At 34.4% G+C, this 25,891-nt stretch overlaps 1 protein-coding gene across 2 annotated transcripts in view; it reads right to left on the bottom strand.

Moving 5' to 3' along the window:
• Positions 1–12,971: 12,971 nt before the first annotated feature.
• The window catches only part of LOC119635525 (roundabout homolog 2), a 110,973-nt gene continuing 98,053 nt past the window's right edge, over positions 12,972–25,891 (bottom strand). The window contains exons 4-12 of one of the 2 annotated variants that reach the window (XM_038030353.1): positions 23,706–23,990; positions 23,346–23,486; positions 20,903–21,034; positions 19,477–20,799; positions 19,182–19,280; positions 18,718–18,958; positions 18,198–18,358; positions 16,865–17,048; positions 12,972–15,481 (exon numbers count right to left, since the gene is read on the bottom strand). In XM_038030353.1, coding sequence (XP_037886281.1) covers positions 13,777–15,481; positions 16,865–17,048; positions 18,198–18,358; positions 18,718–18,958; positions 19,182–19,280; positions 19,477–20,799; positions 20,903–21,034; positions 23,346–23,486; positions 23,706–23,990 — 4,271 coding nt within the window. In that variant the 3' untranslated portion in view covers positions 12,972–13,776. The remainder of the gene's footprint in view (positions 15,482–16,864; positions 17,049–18,197; positions 18,359–18,717; positions 18,959–19,181; positions 19,281–19,476; positions 20,800–20,902; positions 21,035–23,345; positions 23,487–23,705; positions 23,991–25,891) is intronic. The other variant, XM_038030354.1, reaches the window with a different exon arrangement.

Genomic DNA, 25,891 nt, shown 5'->3' with positions numbered 1-25,891 from the left:
TATTATTTTTGAAAATAGTTTAATTAAAATAAACTAGATTGTATTCCCGATATCTAAATTCGTAAAACAGGAGAGCATTTCTGATATTCCGTTTTCTAGGGTATTCTCCGAGGTTGCTTTTGCTGTGAAGTTTTCAATAATATATTCAGAATGACAAGAAAACAAAAAGCAAAAAAAAGCATAATATTAGTTTGGGGAAAAAGAAATCCATTATTTTTATATGAACTTCAGGACTATATTTAACATGCTTCGGATTGTCTGATTTGGGTCAAATATGCACCGTTTTGTTGTATGATTTGTTGCCATTTTAAAGGTAACTTCAAAATGCCTCTCTCATAGAAGTCCTGGTCTCTATTTGCAAAAAACTCTAGTAGTCGATTTTCACAATCCTCCCTAGATTCCAATTTTTTATCATTAAAGAAATTTTGCAATGCAAGAAAAAGATGATAATCGCTTGGTGCCAAGTCCGGACTGTATGGCGGATGCATTAAAATTTCCCAACCAAGCTCCCGAAGTTTCTGGCGAGTCACTGTAGATGTGTGTGGCCTAGCGTTGTCCTGGTGGAACACGACACCTCTCCTGTTGGCCAATTCTGGCCGTTTCTGGTCAATCGCTATCTTCAAACGGTCCAGTTGTTGACAGTAGAGATCAGAATTTAGCGTTTGGCCATATGGAAGCAACTCATAATAAATAATCCCCTTCCAGTCCCACCAAATGCATAGCAAAGCCTTTCTGGCCGTTTGAGGTGCTTCACCGCTCTTTGACCACGATCGTTTCCGCACAGGTTTATCGTATGTGATCCATTTCTCGTCTCCAGTCACCATCCGTTTAAGAAATGGGTCTATCTCATTCCGTTTGGCCAAGGCTTCGCAGATGGAAATTCGATCCATCATGTTTTTTTCTGTTAATTGGTGTAGCACCCAAACATCGAGCTTCTTTTTGAATCCAGTTTTGTGTAAATGCTTTAAAGCTGTTTAATGGTCGATTTTTAGCTCCTGGGCGATGTAACGACTGCTAACATGCCGGTCAACTTCGATCACTTTTCCGATTTTATCGACATTTTCGATGACCGGCCTACCTGTGCGAGGTGCATTTTTAACATCAAAAATTCCTGAACGGAATCTACGAAACCAAAATTGCACATAACTGGCTGCTACAGTATCGGAACCATAAACACCATTCACAATTTTAGCCGCCTGGCTTGCATTTTCGCCTTTGTCAAAGAAAAACTGTAAAATGTACCGAATTTTCTCTTTGTTCACTTCCATTTTTAACACGCTGTAACTCACAACTGAATGCACCAAACAAAAAACAGCAAAAGAATTTTTTTTACTGCGAAATGTACAGTATGTAAGTGTACAGTATCGGAAATAGTTTGATCGATACTTTACGAGAAATCTATCAGTGCAGCCATCTGCCGAAAAAATAATGGATTTCTTTTTCCCCAAACTAATATATATATGTATATATTTACATATATACACTTTATATATATACATATAGAAGCAGAAAAGTTAGGAGACTTATCACCAAGGGTGATAGTATGGATAGTAATATAAAAAATAATAATAATTGCACATTTAACATACATTAATGTGACTTTTTATTCAGAGTAGACAGTTGATGGCTGTTAAAAAAAAAATAAATAAATATATAAATAAGAAGTAAAAAGAGTTGAAGAAAATGCCGTAAGTTGATACGAATTAGGTGTCAAGGTTAATATAGTGGATGATTACTCCACGTGCATCCACAATTGCTTTTTTTTTCTTTCAATTGTTTATTTTCCCAATTCAATTGAGCAAAAACTTTCAGCTGAAAATGTAATCAAATGTTTATTGCACAAAAATTAATTAATAAATACAATGGCGCAAAAACTCCAAGCTTTTTTAAGGTATTATTAAATTTAAACAGTAACAGTTGGAAATCTTACATATGCAACATATAAATGAAAGCTGCTCGTATGAGCTTAAGCATAAGCAGAACTAAATAAATTAAAAAGCACTCTGCAAAAAAACTTTTTTAATATCTTTTTAATTTCTTTCTTGTTAAACGAATACCGGGAGTTCGACTCATAAAACCGCTTCATTGTTTGATATAAAAGAATTGCTGATTTTTTAATTACTTTTACTTTTCACTTTCGTTTAAAGCTATATAACACTTAGACTTTAGCAACTATAAGAAGAGAACACGTTATCGACGTGGTGTGAGTAATTTTCTATTTAGCGAAATGCGTGCTTGGTTTGCTCTTGGGAAGAAATCTAAATTAATGTCTTGAATTACACACATTCCACCATTCTACTATTTTATTGACATCAGAGAAGCCTTTTGAATATTGCCTTCATGAACTTCACTAATAAAAAAATTTTAAAACAACTCAGCTTGCTGCAGCAGAAACTCATATTTTTTTTCAAAAATGATTTGGGTTTAAATGTTAATTATCAGTGCCAATAACGCAAAGGCTTCTGCATATCAAATCCTTAAAGAAGAAACTTGGTAACTGCCCATAGAACTTTTATTTTAATTCAAGCCGATATAATGAATCAGCATCTAATTTAAATACTATGGAAGTTTCCAACTTCAAATTGAAAGCGTTTTTGTATTCTATAAATAAAAAATTAAAATTTCATGAAGGAACAAGCAAATGCGTACACAGACCTCCATATACAATAGAATTAACTGAAAGAGTCAATTTTAATACCAGTCTCGTTGAATATTGTTTGAATATTATTATAAGACTTACTCTTAGAGAGCTTTTTACTGAACTAAAATAAAAATTTGCGCAAACGTATCAGATGTAAACACTTATAGGTGTGAAGAGACAGGATCAAGAGACAGCACGGTCTTTAATTTCTTCTAGTAACGAATAGGGTTTTTTTTCTTAAGTTGGTCGCCTTGAAATCTTTGCCCAAATTTGAAGGCAATATTTCTTGTAGTTCGTGAAACTCTCCCTCGTTTAGTTTCATATAAAACTTTTTCCATTTTTGAAATGACCGAAGACGGTTGGTAAGGAAGTTACATTTCGACTTCGCACGTGTTGGTCTCATTGATTGCCGACGCTAGTAACATGAAATTTGCCACAGGTCTTGTTGAAACTACTGCCAATTTAAGTAAAGAAGAAACTAAGGATCTAAGGGTAGAACCAAGGGCTTCTCCACTGTCTCGCTACGGGCAGTCCCTTTGTCAGCATGCATGGAGGCGTATAATCCTCCGCGCCTATATGCTTCTGTCTATTGTTTAATTGATGAACTTTTATCTGACATCGGCACGCTTTTTGCTGCTCTGGATGGAAAATAAGATTTTTGAATAGTATTTCATAGCTTTCTTCCATTCATTGTACTTTGTTGTTACATTATGGTTTGAAATCACTGTTTTCTTATTACCCGTTCGATTTGCTACAATCGATATTCCATTCTTCATAAATATTGGGTTTTCAGCTAACGCGGCTTTCCTCTATTCACCGAAGTTAGAGCATCTCTATTTGTTTTTCATTCGTTATGTTGTGCCACGTTATTCAATTGGTATTCTTCAGCACCTGTGATATTATGATCTGATTGGACCTCTTCAGATCGAGTGTATAGTTTTTATTGTTTTTTGTTGCTACTTTTTAACAATATCGTTTGTCAACCTCTGCCTGTTCGCATGTATAGTTGTGCGTTTTGGCTTTCTTAGCTAACGTGTTGTTCATTTTGATTTTCATCGTTGACGTATGCTTTCCTGAGCTCCATATTTTTATCTTGAGTTGAAAGTAGTATTTATTTTTCTGTGACATGTTTGTACACTTAAAAAATTGCGATTTTTGTGTGCAGGCACTTCATTGTATTCTATGGCTGGCTTGTTGGACAGTTTAGCATTTTCAATCTTTTCTTCATACTTTTCGTAAGCGCTTGATCTCTAAGTATCTTACTTTTATTCTTGCGTTTGCACTGAACTGCACACATGGATATGAATGAACATCAAAGTTTTGTTGTTCCTTCATGCGGATGAGGTAGGCAGCGTGTAGGATCCGTCGCTGACGATAACTACACATTGTTGTTTATTGCTAATTGGTGATGTCAATGATTTAAGTCCTTTTCGTTTAAGCGAACAAGAATATAGAATCAGACTTGTAGACTTTTTTAAGAGACACTACGGATGCAAAGTTTCCTGTTTCCTTTCCTTTTACTAAATGCAAACGTTCCTGAAAGAAGATTACTTTCTACATCGGATATGTGCATGGCTACTTTTAGTGCTATCTTACCTCCGGTATCGAACTTGAACTGCACTCTGTGACTGTAGAAGATGCATTTATTTGTGCCAGTTTGATTTGCGCGAATATTTCGGCAAACCTATACCCGCCGATGTACATACAGAAAGGGACGCATGAGCCAAAGTATCCGTTGCGTCTATTTTTTCTGTTTCGAACAGTTTTGTCTACCTTGCTCTACTTTTAGCATATGTGTCGCAAAATTTAATTACTTACCGGAATTTGGTATTTACTGACCATTGTCTTTCGGTGTAGGTTTTGAGCGTCGAGTCCAATCGTGAAAATGCTACAAATACCTGGGATTGTGTACGTCGGGACGACGGCCGCAAATGGTTCACCTATAAGGGCGAACGAAATTTCAACTTTTCCATGATTTCAAAAAATTTTCGTCGATATTTCATGGATATCATCACTGTATCGTAATTTAAATAAAGTTTGTAACGCTCACCTGACAAACCGCATGTAGGTACATCGACAAGGTTTCGCGCTTTTTTCTAAACCAGCACGTACTGAAAGAAAAAAAACTTGCGTTGCTTTCGCTCTCTCATTTCATCATTTTCTCTTTTCATCCTGCAATGCTCCAAGCAACCGCCTGTTTTTTGTAGCACACTTGAACATTTCAAGTGTCGAAATTTTTTCTTTTGAAGTATTGGGTTTTAACTATGGTTTTCATATTCAAATTTTTGTCATCACAGTTTGCTCGCTTTCTTACCACTAAAAAATCGTATTTTTGGATTAACAACTCTCTTCATTCTGCTGAGCTTATAATAGATTGTAGGGTCTATATCGTATGCCACTGGTGGTGCAAAGATATCTTAAACTTCTTGCAGATGTATGCAACACTCAGAAGAACTTAGGATAGAGCAATTTTTTATTATGCTAATCAAATGATTTGAAGCACTTTCTGGTTTTCTTGTATTCAAACTGGAGAACGTGAAGTAATTTCAATAGATACTGATGGAAAGGCAACAAGTAATATTTCGATTGTGCTCGGCTTTTAATCTCTTATTAGAAGAAGATTTTTCAACGTGTTTTTAAAAAACCTCAAATAATGCTTGGTATTTTTCAATGCTTGGCGGTTTTGATTTTCGATTTCTTAACTATTGCAGAATAAACATTTGGATGAAAATTTTCTCGAAATGCGTCAATTAAAATTAGGATGGGGTCGATGCAAGCCATTCCCAGAATGAGATCTATGAGATCATTCCACGTATTTGTTGTGAAGAACGTTGGACGCTTTCGCAATCAACACGAAATGAGCCGATCATTTGGAATGTAAACGACTCAAGTTAGATAACAGATCCCAGAAGAGCCCAGTATGATGGATTAAGAAGTAATTATCGACTATTCCTCTAAAACAGCGCTATGGGCTTACACAACGGGACTGTTAGTAAAGGGAAAGCATTTGCAGAGATAAAGAAAGTTATCCTTAGCAATCGAAGAGTTATTAATCCGCAGAATAGCGCTTACCTGAATGGACGCTTTGTCCAGGCTTCTTTCTCCAAAGATCATGGCTCAAGCCAGTAAATCCTTGCCTGGTAACAACTTCGAAGTAGGTGGCGAATACATGCTCTAAAATTTTTACCAATTCTCCCAAACGCGAGATTTCCACTTTTATTTGGTACCGGAGAATTTCCATTACCCGCCAGCAGCGTAATACGGTGCCCAAATGATGCGCCAACAGCGTAAATATTCGCATATCATAATTTGCATTAATTATTTCTTCAATATGGTTAACGAATATTGGGCAATTTATACATTTGGCAATTTGTAAGTACTGGCTTACGAAATATGACGGACCAATCGTGGAAAGCATGGATGTGACACATCTTATTTATACTCCATCAATGGGCAAAGCAAAGCCAATTTTATGAAAACAATCAAAGTAAAAAGATTTAGATATATTTTTATTGCATATGTTAACGTATGCTTTTTAGCAGAGACACATAAAAAAACTTTTTAACCAAATGTGGTTGGAAACATATGGAAGATGATCATAAACTGTCACAATAAAATGCAATCAAGTTAAATCCAAATGTTGACTGGGGTTTGTATAAAAATATTCTCATAATAAGATAAATAAAATATTCACATATTTATGCATAAGATATTGAAGTTCGTAAATTCAATATACTTAAGCATATATGATATGTAAGGAAATCCTAATATTTATAATAAACATAAAAAGCATGATATCTTCTCGATAGAAGAGGTTTGTGTGGGAAAAGATTACTAAAAAAAGACATTCTTTGTGAAGGTTTTCGTGCGGTTTTATAGCTTCATTGACCATCAGCTTGCTTTGTTGTATGTAAGAACAAATGTAAAAAACTGGATGAAATATGTTTATCGGGGAGCTAAGAAGTGAAGATATACTAACTTATGTATTAGCTAAAGTGTGCTCATTTTTCTCTAACATTGCAAATGCCTGCTTACGCGATATGATCAGATTAATGTGTTTCTGACGTTTTGAATGACGTTTTGAACTATTCCGCAGCCTCTTTCCAACTAAAATTTCCTGCAAGGACTTTGAAACCGGATACATCTAGGACTTCAAATGTATTATAATTGGAAATTTTTGGAAAACGTTTTTTTCGAAACTTTTACGAAATATCCGTTTAAATATAAGTTTCATGGCATCGTTGTAAAACTTATCCCTTTGCAAAATGAATCAATTATCCCTAGATTAGATTTGAAACCAATTGCAGGCTGCTTACTTTACTTTACTTTACTTTTCTATATAGATTTTCTTTGCAGGATATTTTGTTTCGGTTTTACCTCATAATATATGTCATCTTTGTAAATCCCTTATATATATTGTTATGCGTTCAGTAAATGCATGAAAATGTATAGTTGTGTTGTTGTGTGCTCTATACCTTCTCAATTCTCATCGAATTGGCTTTTTAAGCAATTTTTTATTTTTTTTTTTTTTTAGGAAGGCTTGTTTGCTTATAAAGTAACGGACGCTTTTCAGTTTATAAATTATGCAAAAGGCTTTTATCTTTTTATAAAGGACTTTAAATTTCGAAATTATGTAAATTCGAATTTATGTAATGACTGCCAGATTATAAATATAAGTACAGTAATAATTCTTATTATTGAGCATCAAAAATGAGCATCGATTTAGTCAAAATGACAGGCTGTGTCACGCAAGTCGTGCAAATACGTTGGATAAAATTTGAAAACCCAGCTTAAAGACGAGTTGGGCCAAATTTGAAAAGACGCAAACTCTTCCCGTGTTCTTATGTTCGTTTATTATTCGCAAAAAAGCATCCAACGGAGACCATCAAAGTATAATACTTTCTTCCGAGGTATACAGCGTAGGCTGGCTAAGACAAGTTAGTAGAAAGGAAAGGGAAGAGATAACTCTATGGCATGTCCAATCCTATAGTATTTAACTTCTTCAATCACTTTTCTTCAGGCTTCATAGTACTCATCCCTTCTAGTAAGGCTTTTCGCGATGCCTGCTTAGATTGCAGTATTGTCATCATTTCGTGACTTTCCGAAGATTAATTTACTAATTACATTTGCTATAGTGACGATAGTTTTGTTTTTGTGAGACCATGGAAAATTTCAATTTCGCGCAATCGTCAACTAACGGTCGAAATATTATGAAATCTTGATATATAACATAGGCTGCCTACGAATCTATGATTGCCATTAGTGGCGCTTATAAGAAAAGACGTGAATGCGTAGATATCTTATTTGTGGTTGAGCTGATAGGAAGTGATGTACGATCTTTCTAGGTAATATCTCTTTTAGTGTCCTTAGTAAGTGTGCTAGGCATTGTTTGCCTATTAGACTATCGCACCACAGCCCTAATATCCTTCTCGAATACTTTCTCCGATGGACAATGACAGGCGAGATATTACTGAAATATGCTTTTTGCGACATTGATTAATGCAACGTTTCAGTTTCGTATACGCGACTAAAAAAATATGTGTTTGTCACCTTGTGCATCTTAGGATTTAGTACAGTAAGGGGTATTATTGCAGTTGTTGTCCTTACGTCTACAATTATAGTTATTATTTTGATTCATAAGCTGACTGTGAACATAATAGTTTTGTAGCGAACATCTTTATTCAATAAATGAATAAATACCGTATACCTCAGGGAATCATATGAGAAGCTCTTGCTGAAGTTGAGCTGTGTTCTGCTGTGCGCAATTGAAAGTCGGACAGATCGAGTTATTCAACTGTTTTCAAGCTTTTTTGAATGAATTTATATTATTCATACGTCAGAGCTCTTACGTATAGGATTAAGTAAAGATTTGCTAGATTGTATTCGCGATTCGCATGGGAAATTTCCTTTGCTCTACAAAACTTAAGTGAAACGTTTCGTTGAACTAATTTCCTATAGCAGAAATCTCAGAATATTTGAAAGTTTGTTACACAAAAGCAGCTCTAAATACAAAGTGCTATGTAGTGAATAGGATTTGAGCGTAGCACTAATAACTTGGTATAATGTTGCTTAAAAAAGTGTGTGTGTGTGTATCTCTTACATACTTACACGCTACATGAATGCCTTGATAAGCATGGTATAGGCATAGGTATATATGTGATATATGATTTGTATGAATGTCTACGTACAGTATCCCAATTCATTATGAATAAATGATTATATGATTATTTCTTCCCATATTATCAATAAGATAAAAAAAAAAGTTAATCTCCTCTCTAATATATTAAAACTAATTTCATAGAAAACGGGAATGAATATCTTTGAATTAATAAATTCTACCCATTTTGGTGCACAATTGTTGGTAATAAAAAGAAATGTTTGTATCAAATTTCTGTTGTTCATTTCAATTTTTGTAAACTTGAATATATGAATAAATGTATACATATATATATATATATATATATAGATGTGCATGTATATATATGAATATAAATGTAATAACAAAATTAATGAGAAAATTTAACACACAAAACTTACGTAAATTGAGGATTAAGTGCGTATGACATTATGACAATTATGTGAATGTCATTGGTTCATGTTATGATGTTGTTAATGCATATGTCCACATGTATAAATAACACCGATATATAGTTCACGTACCGTACATATATGTGACGTGTTTACGGAAATGAGAAAACGAGACACACACACGAAATAATGAATAATGAGATTTTCAAGTAAAAGATGTGTAATTTGTATTATTACACAACACAATATAATGGCAAAGCAAAACAAAACCCATGCACACAATACTTACGTTTAGCTACACAAGCCCAAGATGTATGCGCTTATGGGTTTGTGTGTACATACAAACTACACAAATTGAGAATAAATTCTATATTAGAGCAAGCACTTTATACAGAAAGAGAAACATGATGATGATCATGATGATGATGATGATGATGATGATGATGATGATGATGATGATGATGATAATGATAATGACGAGGATGATGTAGTTCAGTATGTTGCTTGTTTGTTTGTGTATTCGCAAATGCATTAAATATTGTACTTTGAACGTTTATATTCCTTTCTGCTTGTAAGTATGTCTATACCAATGTATACACACTCATATATCTACGGAACATATACATATATATATATACATATATATGTATGTATATATTCATATTTGGGCGTACATTGTTCATAAAGAACAATTTGCATTGCATGCAATTTCCGTTTTGTGAATTTTATTTTCATTTTAATGTATTTCAATGCAATTGAATTGAATTCAGTCGAAGTAAATGATGCTGTACTGCAATCTAATTTAACATATGCCAGAATATTTTTTTTTGGCTTTTTTGATTTTTATCAAATAAGTGATGAGGGGAGAGGGGAGTTTTTCTTGTGTGCCTATGTTGCTTACATGTTTTATGGGAACGAGAAAGATGCCCAACCGTGTGCGCGTTGTGCTGTGTTGAAAATTGAAATTTTCTCTTACATCTTTGCACGATATTTGCTCGTTTTGTCATTCGATTGCATGCTGCTATGTAAATGTATCTAACTGTCAATGAAAACATTCTTTTATACGCTGTTAAATTAAATATTTATTTAGAAAATTTAATTGGCGAACATTATGCCGAACAACATTATTACTTAATTTTTTATTTATATGTTTCAATAGAGTTACTTGTCATCATCAATATACATATACATATATATATATATATGTATATATATGCTTTTATATTTCATTGATATTGTTTAGAGGAGTAAGTTTCACACTATCAATTCCATGCTATTATCCATGACTATGTAAGCACTATGAGGTCGCTTTAATGGCCATATTGTAGCTGCAAATAAATTGGTATGAAAAAAAAAAAATAAATAAAAGAAAAAAACAAAACAGATAAAATTAATTAAACTTCCACAACAACAGTTTTCTTTTTCCGTTAGAGTTTTATTTCGATATTTATTTTATATATATTTTTAAGATTTACTTTAAAGTTTTGTTAATTTTTTTATTACATTTTTTTTTGCATTTTCATTTTTCAATATATATCTACATATATAGGTGATTGTTTGTTTGTCTGTTTGTTGGGTGTATGGCAGTTATACGATTATTTAAAGTGTAGTTCTTTCATTTAGCGATACTTTCTCTAAAAATTTCTTTTTTTTCATTCGTTTAAATATCATATCCTTTTTACAGTTAACAGCCTTATTAAAAAAAAAAAGAAATTTTTTTTTCAATAATTTATTTACTTTCTAAATAGGTTTTTAAGTTTTTTTTTTTTTAATTGTGTTTTCTTAACTTTCCATATTTCATTCAGAGATTATTCCTGCTTTCTTTTCATTTTGTGTAGAGATTTATTTTATATATTTTATATATTTTATACCCACCATCCAGAATTTTGAAAGTTTGTGTAAATGTTATTGTGTTTACTATGTTCTTAATGTTTCCAAACACTTATCTATCGTATTCGTCTTTAGTTAACCATGAGATTGTGAAACGATTTAATCATACTTGTCTATCCTTCTGTACGTCCATTTCCTTGTCGACGGCTTCGATGGTGCAGTCAAGAATTTATAGGCATAGACATATGTAATAGTAGTAATTTAACGACTTTATTTAATTAGGTTCCGCTTTTGTTGGTGAAAATAATATGACAGGAAATCTTGTATGACATTCTTTGTTTTCATCTATCTAAGCAATGAAGCAGTCTGCTCTCCTAATTTCTACTGAGTGTAATGCCGAATCCTTCGAGTATTCTACGAGCATTAGAGAACCCTGGTAGTGGACAGTTGCGAATACCACGCCAAGGTTCGCATGTTTATATCTCAGTGTTCCTTTTTCCCCGTTTCTATCTGACCACCATAGTGTTGCGCGTATAGAGGCTATTATCCGAGTAACTGAACATGCTAACAAAACCGAATATATATTCTGGGATTCATCGTTTAGGGTGGTTGTGTTAAAGGTTCACTTAAAAGGAGAATGTCTGGCTTTTTAACCAACACAATCCACTTTTTAAGGATGTGTTCTTGAGCTTTTAAAAACAACAAAAAAAAAAATTCAAATTTTACATATACATATACGTATACATATACATATAGAATACAATACAAATTATTATATAAAATACAAGGCTATCTGAAAACTTCAAAAAGTTCGAAACAGCGCTTAAACGCATTCACTCGCAAGCCTTAGCAATTTGGATTTAAGTCACAGGAGGTTCTTACGTGTCCTATTATTTCTTAGATTCTTAGATTCACAGTTCTGACTTCCTTTTTTTTCTTTAGATCGAAAACTTTTAGTTGAAAAAGTGAAAATTGATTCCGTAGCAATGTACTAACGCGCGCTTAACTCGCATTCAGCGACAATATATGGGGTTTACGTAAATCTTAATGAACTCATTTACGCACGTTCGTGTGTGCATTCATTTGAAAACACTCCCACAAGATACGACATTATCAATGTTATAACGTGCTCTGCAATATAGTGGTCGCTCCACGTCAAAGTCCCTTTGGGCTTTACATTATATTTTATGTGATTTTGGCAGAGTGTATTCAATGTGGCTTATGTAGAACTGTGCACGAAAATACACCCTTTGTAAAAAACGCAAGTCTTCATGGCTAATAACACGTGCAGCATATTGCAATCCTCTCTTGTGTTGCGAAACAATCACTTAGCAGTCCTGTTGACAATAACTAAGGCTATTAACTCGAATACTGGAAGAAAACATAGGCAATGTAAACTAGAAGCTCAACTATATTGACCAGGCATTGCTTCTTCGGATTACTATTAATTTTGAAGAATGTCTCAAAAGCCGATTTCAGCATCTATTCAGCTTCTTCCTTTGGGATGCACTCAAATAAACCCTCCTTCCGTAGATAGTGTCCAAGGCTGTTCTTTCGAGGCAGCATTCATAGGCTATAAAAAGATGGGCTGGCAATGCAGAATATTCTGATTGGCCAACATGTCTTTCACAATACATCCCAATTTGTATCAAAAAATGAAGTCAAATTAAGGCAAATTTGCAATAATTAAGAAAAATCTTTCGAGATTTATTTAATGATTTTTTTTCCCATCGGGTGGACGTCTCATGAAATTCGCCTTAACGCGAATAGAATTTGGTTTTTTTTTTTGCAAAGTATTCGATAGTTTTCCTCTCTCGACAACAGTTCCATATTCTTTAAAAAAAAAAGCTAATACATTACTCTTCTATTAGTAGTTCGCTGCTCTAGTTTAGTCTCTACTTAAGTTCATTAGCTTCCGCTGTATTCATTATTTATTCAATTGTCCATTTTTTTCTTTTTTCTTTTTTTTTTTTTTTTTTTTGCTATAAATATATAAATTACGAGTCTATCTGAATTATTTACAAGTCATTATTCACAATTTTTCCTTTTTGTGTACGAAACTGGGCAAGAAATTTTTATTGCTTAAAGTTGGCTTCAAACGCCATTAGAATAATGGCTAAGATATGCTTAAATAATGCAATCAATAACTTTCGAATGCTTTAGGTTTTTTTTTTTTTACGTTTTTCGTTCTTTAATTTTCCGGTATGCTACGATTTGGTAAAGGTAAGGAAGAAATAGCAATTCAGTTATGATTCCAGATTGCGAGCTTTGCAAATTGAAAAATATTTCTTTTGCGTTAGATCACTGTCTTATTCGTTGTAATTGGAAATTTGTTTGATTTTCGTATTCGTCTCGTGAATTTATAAAAGCAATCTATTTCTGAAGCAAATATTAAACTTGGGCCCTTTCTTCGCTTAACTGAGAACATGATGCGCACTGTGTTTACTTACAAACAAAAACAATAAAAAAAATCTTTTTATTTATCTTTTAACCACAACAAGAAAGATCACATTCATAACTGTACATAGTTATACAATATATTTGCTTTATATGTGAGTATAGTTTTGTATGTATTTAGTTAGTTATCTATAGAATATATAGAAAATTCTATTGAATTTACTATACCTATATCATCTTCACTCCTTTCATTTACTCCTAACGATTTCGATTTTCTTATTCCATCATTTTGCTCGCACTAAATCAATAGACTGTGCTATCAACCGACGTGCTTTTTTTTTGTTGTTTTGTTCGCATTATTTATAATAGTGTTTGTGAAGTTACACATGAGCACTAGAGCTGAAACTACTGAAATACTTATTACTATGACTTGACGCGGGATTATCACTAGCGGTGGTGACATTATTGAGTACTGAGCTATTGGTGTGATTATTATGACTACTACTATGATGACTATTGTGAATACTGCTAGAGGGAGCGGTGGTGGTGTTTGAATTATAGGAATTTGTTTGGTTTATGGTTTGATTATGATTGGGAGAGGGTTGTAGTATTAAAAGCGGCTTGTCACCTGCAGCATGAGAATAGGAGGGAGGTGCTTGCTGTTGCTGTTGCTGCTGATCTCTAAACGCTTGATAAGCATCTGAAGATACGGTCGACCAAGTGCCATCCTTGGATTTTATATATAAATGTTGTTTGCTGGGTAGCTTATTACCGAAATGATAATCGCTGGTAGCTATGGAAGAACTAGACGCCCAATCGTTTAACAATTGATTGGTAGAGTTACTACTAAAACCGGTAAAGTCATTGTCATTATTCGCCGAGCTACTATCGTTGTGTGTATTAGTTAGAAAATCCAAGTGCGAAACAGTATTGTGGCTGTTGTGGTTGTTTGTACGGCTTTGGTTTGCAGTAGGCCCCGTTTGCGATTTATTGTTGTATAAACTGCCAAAGTTGATGTTGTTCTCACTTTTGAACATCTTGGGATTACGAGGACGTTTCAATGTGCCAACACCACCACCAGTGATCATTTGTGCAGCCAATGTCGTGTTGGCATAAGCACCAAGACCCTGTTTTAAAACATTACTAGCTACCAAGAGTTGCTGGTGTTGTTGCTGCCGCTGACTTTGCATGCTATTGCTATTAAAGGGATTGAGACGTGTCGGCACTAAGGGCTCATTATTCATCAGGTCAAAACGGTTTTCGGTAATGTTAATTTTCTGGCTACCATTGCCTTTTAAATTTTTTGTTGTTTTTTTCCCATACGTCGCTTTTGCTGGCGAAACACTCAATATTGCCGTCGAGGCTGTGCTGGCTGTCATTTTATCGGGCAGTGTTAACATACTGTTGCTAAAGGGATTACTTTCGTGCACTGCACCTGCAGCATCGCTTATTATTCCTATTTCATTGCTAGTGCTTTCAACACCCGCAGCATAATGATGACTGGGTGGTGCTGAATACATACCCGATGAAATGCTGTCCGACGTTGTTGTTGTCGTTATTGTGGAACGATAATCATCGTTGACATAGCTGTTATGAAGTGTTAGCGAATTTTTCTGTTGGCCAAAACTTCCAATACTACCACCACCTGCTCCTCCAAGCTCTCTAGCATTATTCCTGATATTATCCGCATTCGCTATTGTTGTTGTTGGTATTGCCGTGTTACTCATTGTCGTATTATTTACATTTCCTGTTGTCGATGTTGTTGTCGCTGCCGACGACGATAATGATGATGTAGATGCTACTGTTGTTGCAGATGCTGATACTGTTGTCGCATAACGATTTTGGTACAGTTTTGCATTTGCCACAAGATTTGTTGTTGCATATGCGCCACAGCTATCATAGAGTGAGGCATTATTGTTTGAGGTTTGTTGCACAGCATCATATGCACTTTCGTTTGTCGTTGCCAGCCCATTTACATTTGACGCTGCCGTCGTCACACCGCCATTGCTGCCATTCGAACTATTGGGATTTTTAAATGTTGAGCATGCAACTTCCGCATAATCAGGCATGTTAAGTGGAGTTAATCTGCACAATAAAATAGTAAAAAAAAAAAAGGGAAAATAGCAAAAAGAGGTTAGCGGTTATGTTAAAATCATTATTTTAATATGTCTAGGGAACCGTTATCGTATCATTATTAGTCTAAAATGTTTCCAATATTTTTAAAATCATGTCTAGTATTTTATTTTCATAAAAAAACAAATTCCACATTTTACTTTACTTCATTGTACTCAATTCTTTCTAGCTTTTATAGTATATTGCTTATCTCTCTTTACCAATTTGAAAAAAAAAACTCTTGAAAATTTAACACTTCTTGCAGTATTACGAGTATACTCAAAAACCAGGTGAAGTAAAACAAATGGCAGAGCAGTAGCGAGGCGAATGAGTTTAAAGGAATATTTATCACCACACCATCATAAGCAATAGTAAGAAATAGTTTCTTCTTCTTGACGCGGGCAATTAATTATAGAAATTATATAACGAAAAATTTCAACCACAAAACTTAATAATGATAAGACAAACAAAAGAATTTTCTCGAAAATGTACTCAAAATTCTATGAGAGAAATATGTTTATATATTTTACAAAGTGTAAAATTAAATAAATAAATAAATAAAATCTTAATTCACTTTTTTATTTTTTAAGGATTTATTAAAAACTCATCTAATTTAAGAACTGAAGTTATTTATTATCGAGGTCAATTACCAGGTTTAGACAAAAAAAGAAAAAAGGCGACTTTTCCTCCCCTTTCGATTATGACGAAGAAAAATAGTGAAGAGTACAAAAGTGCCATTAGCTGTTTTTCTAAAAGAGGACGTAACTCCTCCGTGATCATTTTGCGGCATTTGGTTTGCATTTATGCAAACTTTCAAGATCCTCTATAGAAGCAACTTTAAAGGTAACACCGTCCTGGATAACGAGTGGCACAATGATATATTAAGTTTGTACGGGTATGTGCAACCTCCAGAAGGACATGAGATAAACCCAACTTTTCGTCCACCGATCGATTCAGAATCACGTTTGAAATCGATCTAGGTTTTGGTTGTCCATCACGTTTTCTTCTTTTTCAATCTGCTGTTTTTCTATCGCTATGATAATTTCTAAAAAAATTGTCGATGTACGCGTCGCCCTTTAGAAATTCATGAAAAAGGGCAATGTATGCAGCATGTTATGGTCAATACTTTGGATAAAAAATTTTCCGATAAAGCTTTCGGGCTTTTTTATACATATCATATAAGTTTTCTAAAAATTAAATTGCCCAGGAACTGATCAGGCTCAGCAAATACAGTTAAATCAATGGTGTCGTTAACGTTTACTAAGTTATTTTTTGTTGGAATTCTAACAGTTTTGAAAGATTTTAAATCAACATTTAGTAAAACTACATTTTACTCGAATAGTTTTAATCATTTACCTTTCGTAATCTGGCAAAGGCATTTGGCCCTGTCCCGTAACCTGCGCATAATCTGGAAGCTGTTCCTTTGTTGTACATGGCGAACCAGTTTGACGCCAAACACCGCCAGTTGGATCTATCCACACGCCGTTTGCGTTTAAAGGTAGCGTGGGGAATTTGCGTACAGCTCCAATTGCATGATTTCCTTAGATAGAACGGTATCAAGAAATTGGGTAAATAAGAATACATGTAGATTAAAAATTTAGCAAAGAAGACGCAGCACGATTTCTTTACATCCTGTGTAAACGCTATCTTAAGAGCGTTAAAAAAAAAAAGAATAAATTGTGCGTTGAAAAACTCTTTAGGAGAAAGTCCGAAAGGTTAATCACTTTTTTTGTGATTGGTAATAAAAAAAAAATGAAAAATTTTCCTTCAGATGCAGTGTAACGGTAATATATTCTTTTTTATTAATATTTTCAACCTCTTATCGTTTGGCAATACTTTAAAAATTGATGATGAATTATCGCGTCTGACGCGATACTGTCTCTCCGTATTTCTAATGTTGCATGATATCACTCCTTAAAAAATGATCACAATTGTTTAGATTCACTCATTCATTAACAAATAAGTTCCTTCTGATCACATCAGTTAATTTTAGATAGAAGAGCTCGGTTCCGAGTGTAACAATTTTTAGACGATTTTCATCGAAATTAGTGAAAACTACTATAAGGTGCACGCGAGTAAGAACAATAGTGACTGTAGGTGTTGTTACAGACGAACGTTACATTGCTTTGTAGTTTGCTCTTTTTGTCATAAATCGTGATATGAGAGTAATCTTCAGTTACGAGTGCGCCCTTATCCAATGGCAATAAAGCAGAGTGATTGACGTCAGCTCTACCTTACACATGAACAAAGGTCTCAAATAAACATCGGAAATCACTGTGAATGGGTGCATGATCGTTTAAGTGAAACCGTAGGGAAATGTTTTCTTTTACATATCATATTTAGTCCCGATTTCGTAATGCTGTCGTCGGCCGCGTCAGTTTTACGCATAATAAACTGCGATCGTCAAGGATCAACTGTGCTTAGGTAATATTGTACATAACATATTATAAAATAATACGTCTAAGGAGCTTTATGGAAGTACAGATAACGAAGAGTCCCATTCCCATAGTGACATTTAGATGGGTGTTTAGAGAATACTTAGAGAATTCGCTATTGATTGATCATGTATAGCAAATGAAGAAATTTCCTTTGACGCAATAAAAATAATTAAAATTAATGGAAAATTGTTTATTTTGCCTTTGAAAAACAAATTTTCCACAAACACATGTGCGCATAAATGCAAACTTACCGTGTAAGCTGCCTAATGATGTTTGCTTGATAAATTGATAACGTTTAATTAGGACCAAAACGCCAAACAGAAATACAATGATTGCTATAATTGAGCCCAGTAAAACGATAAACCATGTTTGTGTTAGAAAGTCATCGGCAATATCGCGATTGATGGGATATCTGAACACGTTGAGACGCATGCATATAAAGCCCCCAAACATACAAAGAGAATAGATAAAACAAAAGAAATCAGTATGATCGTATGTGTATGCATTTGTAGATATATATATATATATATATATATATATATATATATATATATTTTGTGCGTGTGAGCATGTTAGTGACATTAATAGGAATAACGAACGAACACACATTGAATTGTATTGTTTGTTGTATTGTTTTAAATCAATGTGCTGCCCTGATAGATATTAGGTATGCACAATAACTACAACGACAACAACAACAACAATGGCACTAACAAAAATTTTAGCCACAACCTCAACAATAATAATAATAGCAACAACAAATTAACGAACCTGGTGTAGCCAGTGTCCAATGATTGTGTACGTGGATCCATACGCAATATGGCTGGTTTACTGAATGAACCGACACCCACTTTTGTGGCTGCGGCCACAGCAATGTAGTATGTGACGCCTGTGGTGAGATTGGCCAACAATAGAGTCGGTGAGCTGGCATCAATTGTCATGTTTTTGTAGATACGTGTGGTATTATGTGAATCCAGGCCTTTGACAATAACATTGTAGCTGGTTAATACGCCTGCATGTCATGCATACGGAGAAAGAGAGAATAATAAATTACTTTTGATTAAGTTAAAAGAGAATAAATTCACAGAAAAACTCAATAACAAAGACATGGAAATGTACAAAATTTTATCCATTCATTTATTTATTTATTTATTTAGTATTTTTGTGTTTTTTTTTTTTTTTCTTTTCTTTTGTTTTTGAACAGAAAAAAATGCTAATGCTTTAATGTTACGCACCATTACGTGTTTTGTTCGGATAGGGTGGCTGCCATTTTAAAAACACAGAGCTGCGATTAAACTGTATAGCCTCCATGCCATAAGGTGGCGATTCCGGAACTGTACATAAAAGATAATTAAACCAAAGATTATTTAAATTTTTTTTTTTTTAAATTTAATGTGCTCTCATACATATAAGCTATTTAAAAGCTTTACTAAGGGAATATATAAAAATATGAGTGATTTTCTATTTCACACATCTACTTTATACGTTGCTCTTCCCCATCTTCATCAAGTTTTATCCGTTTTAACTTACCATCCTCCATTGTTGTGGCATAACGTGCGTTAGATGGTTTTCCTATGACGCTCTTATAAAATGGCACAAGAAAAAACTCATATTTGCTGGCTTTCTGTAAGCCATTCACTGTGCAAGCACTGGCACCACCGCCTGCGTTCAATACCGTCATCATTTTGTATTCGGCTGAATGCAGTTCACGTGCATATATGTAAAAGCCTTCAATGTATTGGTCACTATCAATATCCCATGCTAGTCGTACGGTGGTGGAATCGGAAGCATTTGCTTCCAGCAATTCAATGACATCATTTGTTTGCAGCAGAGTTTCCACTTCGACAAGCATAACATCATCTCGCCCACTACGTCCGTTGTTGTTGCCAGCACTACCACGGTGTCCTCTCTGTATCAATTGCCCAGCAGTAATTGGCTCCGAAATGGGTGAGGGAGGCGAGAAGCCCAATGCATTCTCAGCTCTTACAATGAATATATATGCTGCACCATTTGTCAATCCATCAACTGTGTAAATAGGCTCAGTCAATCGTGACGCAATTGGTATCCAAGTTTTGCTTTTGTTTGTCGAGAACATTTCTACTGAATAGCCCAGCAGCGGTGAGGCACCTGCCTTATCGCTTGTAGGCCATACAATAGTTAAAGCATTAGCAGAAGCATTTAATACTTTCGGTTGGCCAGGCGCGGAGGGGCATTTGCTTTGCTCGGGTGCCCTGTAGAATTTTATGTTAGGATTTGTTGGCACTTCTATGCGCAGATAACCACTCCATGTGGATTTGCCTGTGCGACTACTTGCCACACATGTGTAAAGACCTTGGTCTTGTTGTCTATCCAAGTCAGAAATTATTAAATCGCCTGCACTGGTAATGTTAATCTTTACACTAGGATGTACTGGTATACCATCTCGAAACCATGAGATAGTGGGATTAGGTAAACCAATTGCTTTACAATGTAGTGTAGCCATAGATTTGACGGGTAGTGTTTGATTAACTGGTCCCATTATTATGATAGGTGGAGGTCGATCCTCTTGTGAGTCTAATGTTAATTGAGCTCTTGTTGTTATGGTTGCCACTTCATTCATGGCGTTACAAACTATCACCAAATCTTTGTCACTACGATCAAACTTGGTCAGAGTTAATATTGAATGACCATCTTCGGTGTTTATACTTTGAAATCTATCTAATGGAGGTGCTCCGGGAAATATAATTGATTTGTTATTTTTAATGGTCCAAAATATGGTGGGTCTGGGATTACCGGTAGCACGACATTCAAATGAGGTATCGGCACCTAATTCTACAGATTTACTCGTAGGACGTTGTATAAATTTTGGTGGTGCTATGTGACGGAAGCAAAAGTGTGGAGTTCAATTAGTACAGGTGAACTACACGACTAGCGTTTAGATGACGAGCGGAATAACTACAAAGAAACTACTACATACCATAAACTGTTAATGTCCCCATAGCCGATATAGCACCTACGACATTGTCAGCTTCACAACTATACTCTCCTTCATCAGCGACGGTAACGCGTTCCAAACGGAGACTACGGTCTTCTAAAACGCTTACACGATCTACAAAAATACAAAAAGTTAATGAATGTACAGCTAGTCTGAGCTATTTTTTAATATGTGGAAGAAATAAAAGAATATATCATAGTAAGATTAGTCAGTGGTACCTTATTTGAAATAGTTATCCGAAAAAAACTAATCTTCCCGCATGATACTAATCAATCCATTTGAAGACTTGTGAATTATTAAATAGTTTCGTTCGCTCTACCCAATTCATTATATGGGAATGAATAGAAATGTGAACAAGAACTTTAGAAAAAGTAGCCTGGACATCAATATTTTAAAGAAATCAATACATGCAAGAACATGTAGACCACCATATAGGATGCAGCCTTGCCGCAGGAAACTTACAAATTATTTAGTAGAGAAATTTCAAAACAACAAGCCAATATACAACTTCAATAAAACGTTTTCGAAGATGTAAAACAACAGTATCGTAATTATCCTAATTAACAGCTCAATATACAACTGAGCTGGTGCTTGACCTTCTCTATAGTTCTTTAGCAGGCCCTCAGCCCCTTGCATGAATTTCTGTTACACACCTTCAACTTATTGTCTGAAAGTGCCAATCCCGCTTTCGAAACCGCGAGCAAGAGAATAAGCTGTGTGTTCAATTACCATGTTTCCGATTTTTGGATTACAACATCCATACGATAACAGTGCTATATAGCTCTCATACCAGACAGACTGTCATTAGTAAATTTAAAATGCTTATGTTCCTTTAGAAGGACCTATCTAAAACACGCGGAACGGTAGTCTTAATAATATTTTTTCATTGTTCGTAGCCCCTGGAGGTCAATCAGAGTGAACGAAACTGTGGTAACTGTGGTTACCTCTTGGAATCCTACGCAATTTTTACACTGTTCATATGCGTAAGTTTTTTGTTTAAATGGATCGCCGTATGTCTTATGCAATAATTTTAGGAAATTTGCCAGACAAAGTTTTCTTCAACAAACGTAAAATTTAGGGCAAAATCATCGTTGGGAGGAGTCCGTTTATAGTTATCGTTAACCGGAAACTCAGCTTTCAACGTGCTTAGCGTCCTCTTACATTGGACTTCACAGCACGTCGCATTACACTACGTGCCATTACACTAATACAGTACGAAAGCAGGGGTCCTGTACGCACCATATAATGATCGTCAGTGAAAAACTTCATAAACTACTAAGCGTTTAATTGCGTAAGTATTGTATCGTCGCTGATTGAACTAAGGTAAATAACAAAAACAATTCTTAGTTATTATAAGGAGGCAAAAAAAAAAAAAAAAAAAAATCAAGATTATTCCGTGACATTTATTATATATTCTTTTGACGACCTTATTCCCGAAAATGTATCAACTAAAGCAAGTTAGAGTTTTTGTGATATTTGAAGATTAGATCAGCATTAGGTGCGCTAGCTACAATTTAAGCTCAAGTAAGCAAAAGGCTGATAATTTTACAAAAAATCCAGCATCGCCGCGCACTTATTATTATATTATGTCTCTTTATGAAAATCTGTGTAATGATGCTTGATGCTACATTTATAAAGTAGTCGCCCGCAATTCGCGTTCAAGAAAACAATGCTACATATTGCCTAAGGTTTCAGAGCTAAGCTCACTAATATCTGTCCTTAATGATAAACCAGTTGCTTTCATCAAAATTAATTAAATATGGTTGCTTACGATCGACGCATAAAAACGTAGAGTCTGTGACTGTGTGACTAGAAAGCGGGTCTTTCTTAAACTTTCCCTACAAACTTGCTTTCGTACTTGCCAAAGCCAGTGGACTAGTTACCTTTACTTGCCAACTTGTATCAAAGGAATCGAGTTTCTTTTGTCTTTTGGAATGAGCTTAAGAATAGACACTCATCTAACTAACATTTTAGAAAGCTTCTTATCAATTAACTCACCTGACAGTTGTTTTACTGTCGAGTTGACAGAATAGTGACCGCAAGGGATGCAATTACGCTTAACTAACTAAAGCGTTTGATAAAATGGTCATAGAAAACGTATTTCAATAATCACATTTCCCTTAAATCCGCAACAATTAATTTTTCCTTTTCGTGTATTATCTCTCAATCATTTCTTTGTTTAACAACTAAATTTATTCTTCCTTGAAATTATTCACAACCACACAAAAGCAATCGATCTGTTATTGAAATATTCAACTAACAAATCGAAATATTAATCGCAATTATATTGCGGTTTATACAGATTTTGATAAAGTCCTTAAAACTTAATATCGACTTTGGCTTAGTGCGTTATATGTCGCAAGGCAAACGATTGTAGCACAGAATACAGAACACACTTAACCTAAATAGTTATAATTGCACTTACCTAATGGCATATTGCCACCAGAAGCCGTACGCAACCATAAAACATCAGGCATTGGATCGCCGCCAACACGGCAAGGAAACGTTACAGAGGAACCTTCTAAAACGGTTTGATCATGAGGGCCCCGTATAATAAATGGCTTAACTAGAAAATTACAATAAAACAAAACGTAAGAATATCATAAAAGAAATCATTCATTCAAGTTGAAAACCGAATGCAATCTTGTTCTACGTGTGCGTTTGTGTGTATATTCGTGTGTGATTGGTAAAGAGATTTATACCGTTGGGAATGGCAATAAATTAAATGAAGCACTTATGATATAAAATCTAAATGACATTTGAAAACAAATTTGTATGTACTTACTGTGAACCTTTAATGTGGCTGTTTTTGATTCTCGTATGCCAACCGGATTTTTGGCTACACATTGATATTGACCCTCGTCACTTTGACGGGTATCCTGTACGGCCAGATTTCCACCATCAACCAAACGTATGCGTTTTGACGATTCCAAGTCTAAAATTTGGCCATTCTTCTTCCACAATACCGCCGGTTCGGGGATACCACGGGGTGCAGCGCATTCCAGTAATGCTGTATCACCTTGTGCTATGCGTGTGTTTTGAGGTTCTAAGCGAAAGTCATCACGCAATACTAAAGTAAAAAAAAAAAAAACAAGAATAGAAAACCAAAAGAGAATAAACAAAAAGTGAAAGTATATTGTTGCTACAGAATCATAGATAGGTAGAAAGATTTTCTTATGTATACAAAATTGACGCGTGACGCACAATAAGTTTATGTCTGCGCTTAAGAGATTTAGAAAAGTAATCTAAGATTTCATATTTTTTGTATTCGTTTGTGAAAAACAAAAAATCTTTTCATGATATTTTTTTTTTTCTTTTGTTTTTGCAAAAATCTAGAAAACTTTATTTATTTTTGTTGTATTATTTTTCTTTTTAATTGTAAGACGCGGGCGCAGTTGTATTTGCCAATAAAATTAAACTTAATAAGTTCTTAGTAATGTCTGCACGCATATGAACATTGGACCGACCTTTACTTGCTTAATTGCGCTTTAGCCGTATCCCATAAGTTTTACGCTTTAGCAGATTGTGATTAGGTGGGATTGTCCCCCTTTTTTCTGGATAATGTAACTTGCCTACCCATAATAACGCAATGTTTTCATGCGTTTGATTTAATTCGTAGAACAGAGAGAATGCGTCGCCTGAGGAAGAAAGTTGATTGTCTCATAAGTTTCCCTGGACATCGAATATTTATTGCGATTACCAAGATCGCAAGTTCGTTTTGGTTACGTATTTCCAAGTGTAGGAGTATGTTCGTTAGTGTTACGCTGTGACATCATATTGGGAAGGTTACGATTATAGGCACCAATTTTTTTAAGGGAGATTCTCTGAAAATGGTTAATGACATGTGCTCTCTTCTTTATCGAAACGGCAGCAAAGCAGCAAAATCTCTGTTTTACAATTACACGCAGGAGTTAGGAGCAAATTTACCAAGCCAATAAAGTTAATAAACTGGAAGTTGAGAGTAACACTAGCGTGCACTCAATTTAAGGCCAATTTTAAGCGGATATGAGAGTTAGGAGCTGATGCCACAGTCATTGCAAATGTGTACCTTGTACACGAGTTCTTTAAAAAGATGTAATAGTTAAAATAAAAACCAATAGGATAATCGTGTGAGAAAGGATCAATAGGTCAGAGACGTAAGTTTAGATTTATAAATTAATGAAGAGAATGACTGATTATAGCGTGTCTTATAATTGTAGTTTATAATTACAAATCAGAGGCAGAAAGACGATTTATTAAATAGGAGGACGTCGTATTTTTGTTAATAAAATCCTTGGGATGAAACTATGGGATAGTACTTTACCAGATCTATGAAACTGGCAAAGAAAACAACATAAGCAGAAAATCGCAAACTTTACCAATTCATTCAAAAATTCCAGCTTTTCATGAACGTCAATAAGCGATTCGTCAATAGATAAATTTAGAGGCAAATTAATTTCAATTAACTGTAAATTGTAATCTGTAAAGTAATTGTGAGAATGCCACAAAAATGTGGCCACAAACCGTGTGAAGACTAATACTATCCACAAATCGTGTAGATATTTGAACAATGACCCCATTTACGTGTCAACGGGAGACTTAGCGAATGATATCAGAGGGATTTTCTTTCAACTTTTTTTTTAAATATGTCATATTCCTTCTGATTAAGAAATGGAATAAGAGTTAATTTTTTTTTGTTAACAATCTTAAGGAGTTGTCAGTGCAGCTTATACATTTCCATTTTGCGTAGTATTATTAAATTGAAAAAAATTTATACATTGATTGCTCAAAGTTCATTTCTTATTCTTTGCATTAAAATTCTTTAGCCACTAGATTATGTTTATGACTTAAAGTGACGACAACATTTTCATTAGGTTTCTTCTTTTTTTTTTTTTTCAATACATTTACTTTAATCAATCATTAAAACTATGATAAACACTTTTAGATTTTTAGGTTTCTGATGATTTAATACTAATTTATTTCTCTCTCATA

The sequence above is a fragment of the Glossina fuscipes genome, unplaced genomic scaffold, assembly GCF_014805625.2.
Source record: "Glossina fuscipes isolate IAEA_lab_2018 unplaced genomic scaffold, Yale_Gfus_2 26, whole genome shotgun sequence".
Classification (NCBI taxonomy): Eukaryota; Metazoa; Arthropoda; class Insecta; order Diptera; family Glossinidae; genus Glossina; species Glossina fuscipes.
Note: the sequence above shows the minus strand (reverse complement) of the source record. Positions and strands in the feature narration are given on the sequence as shown.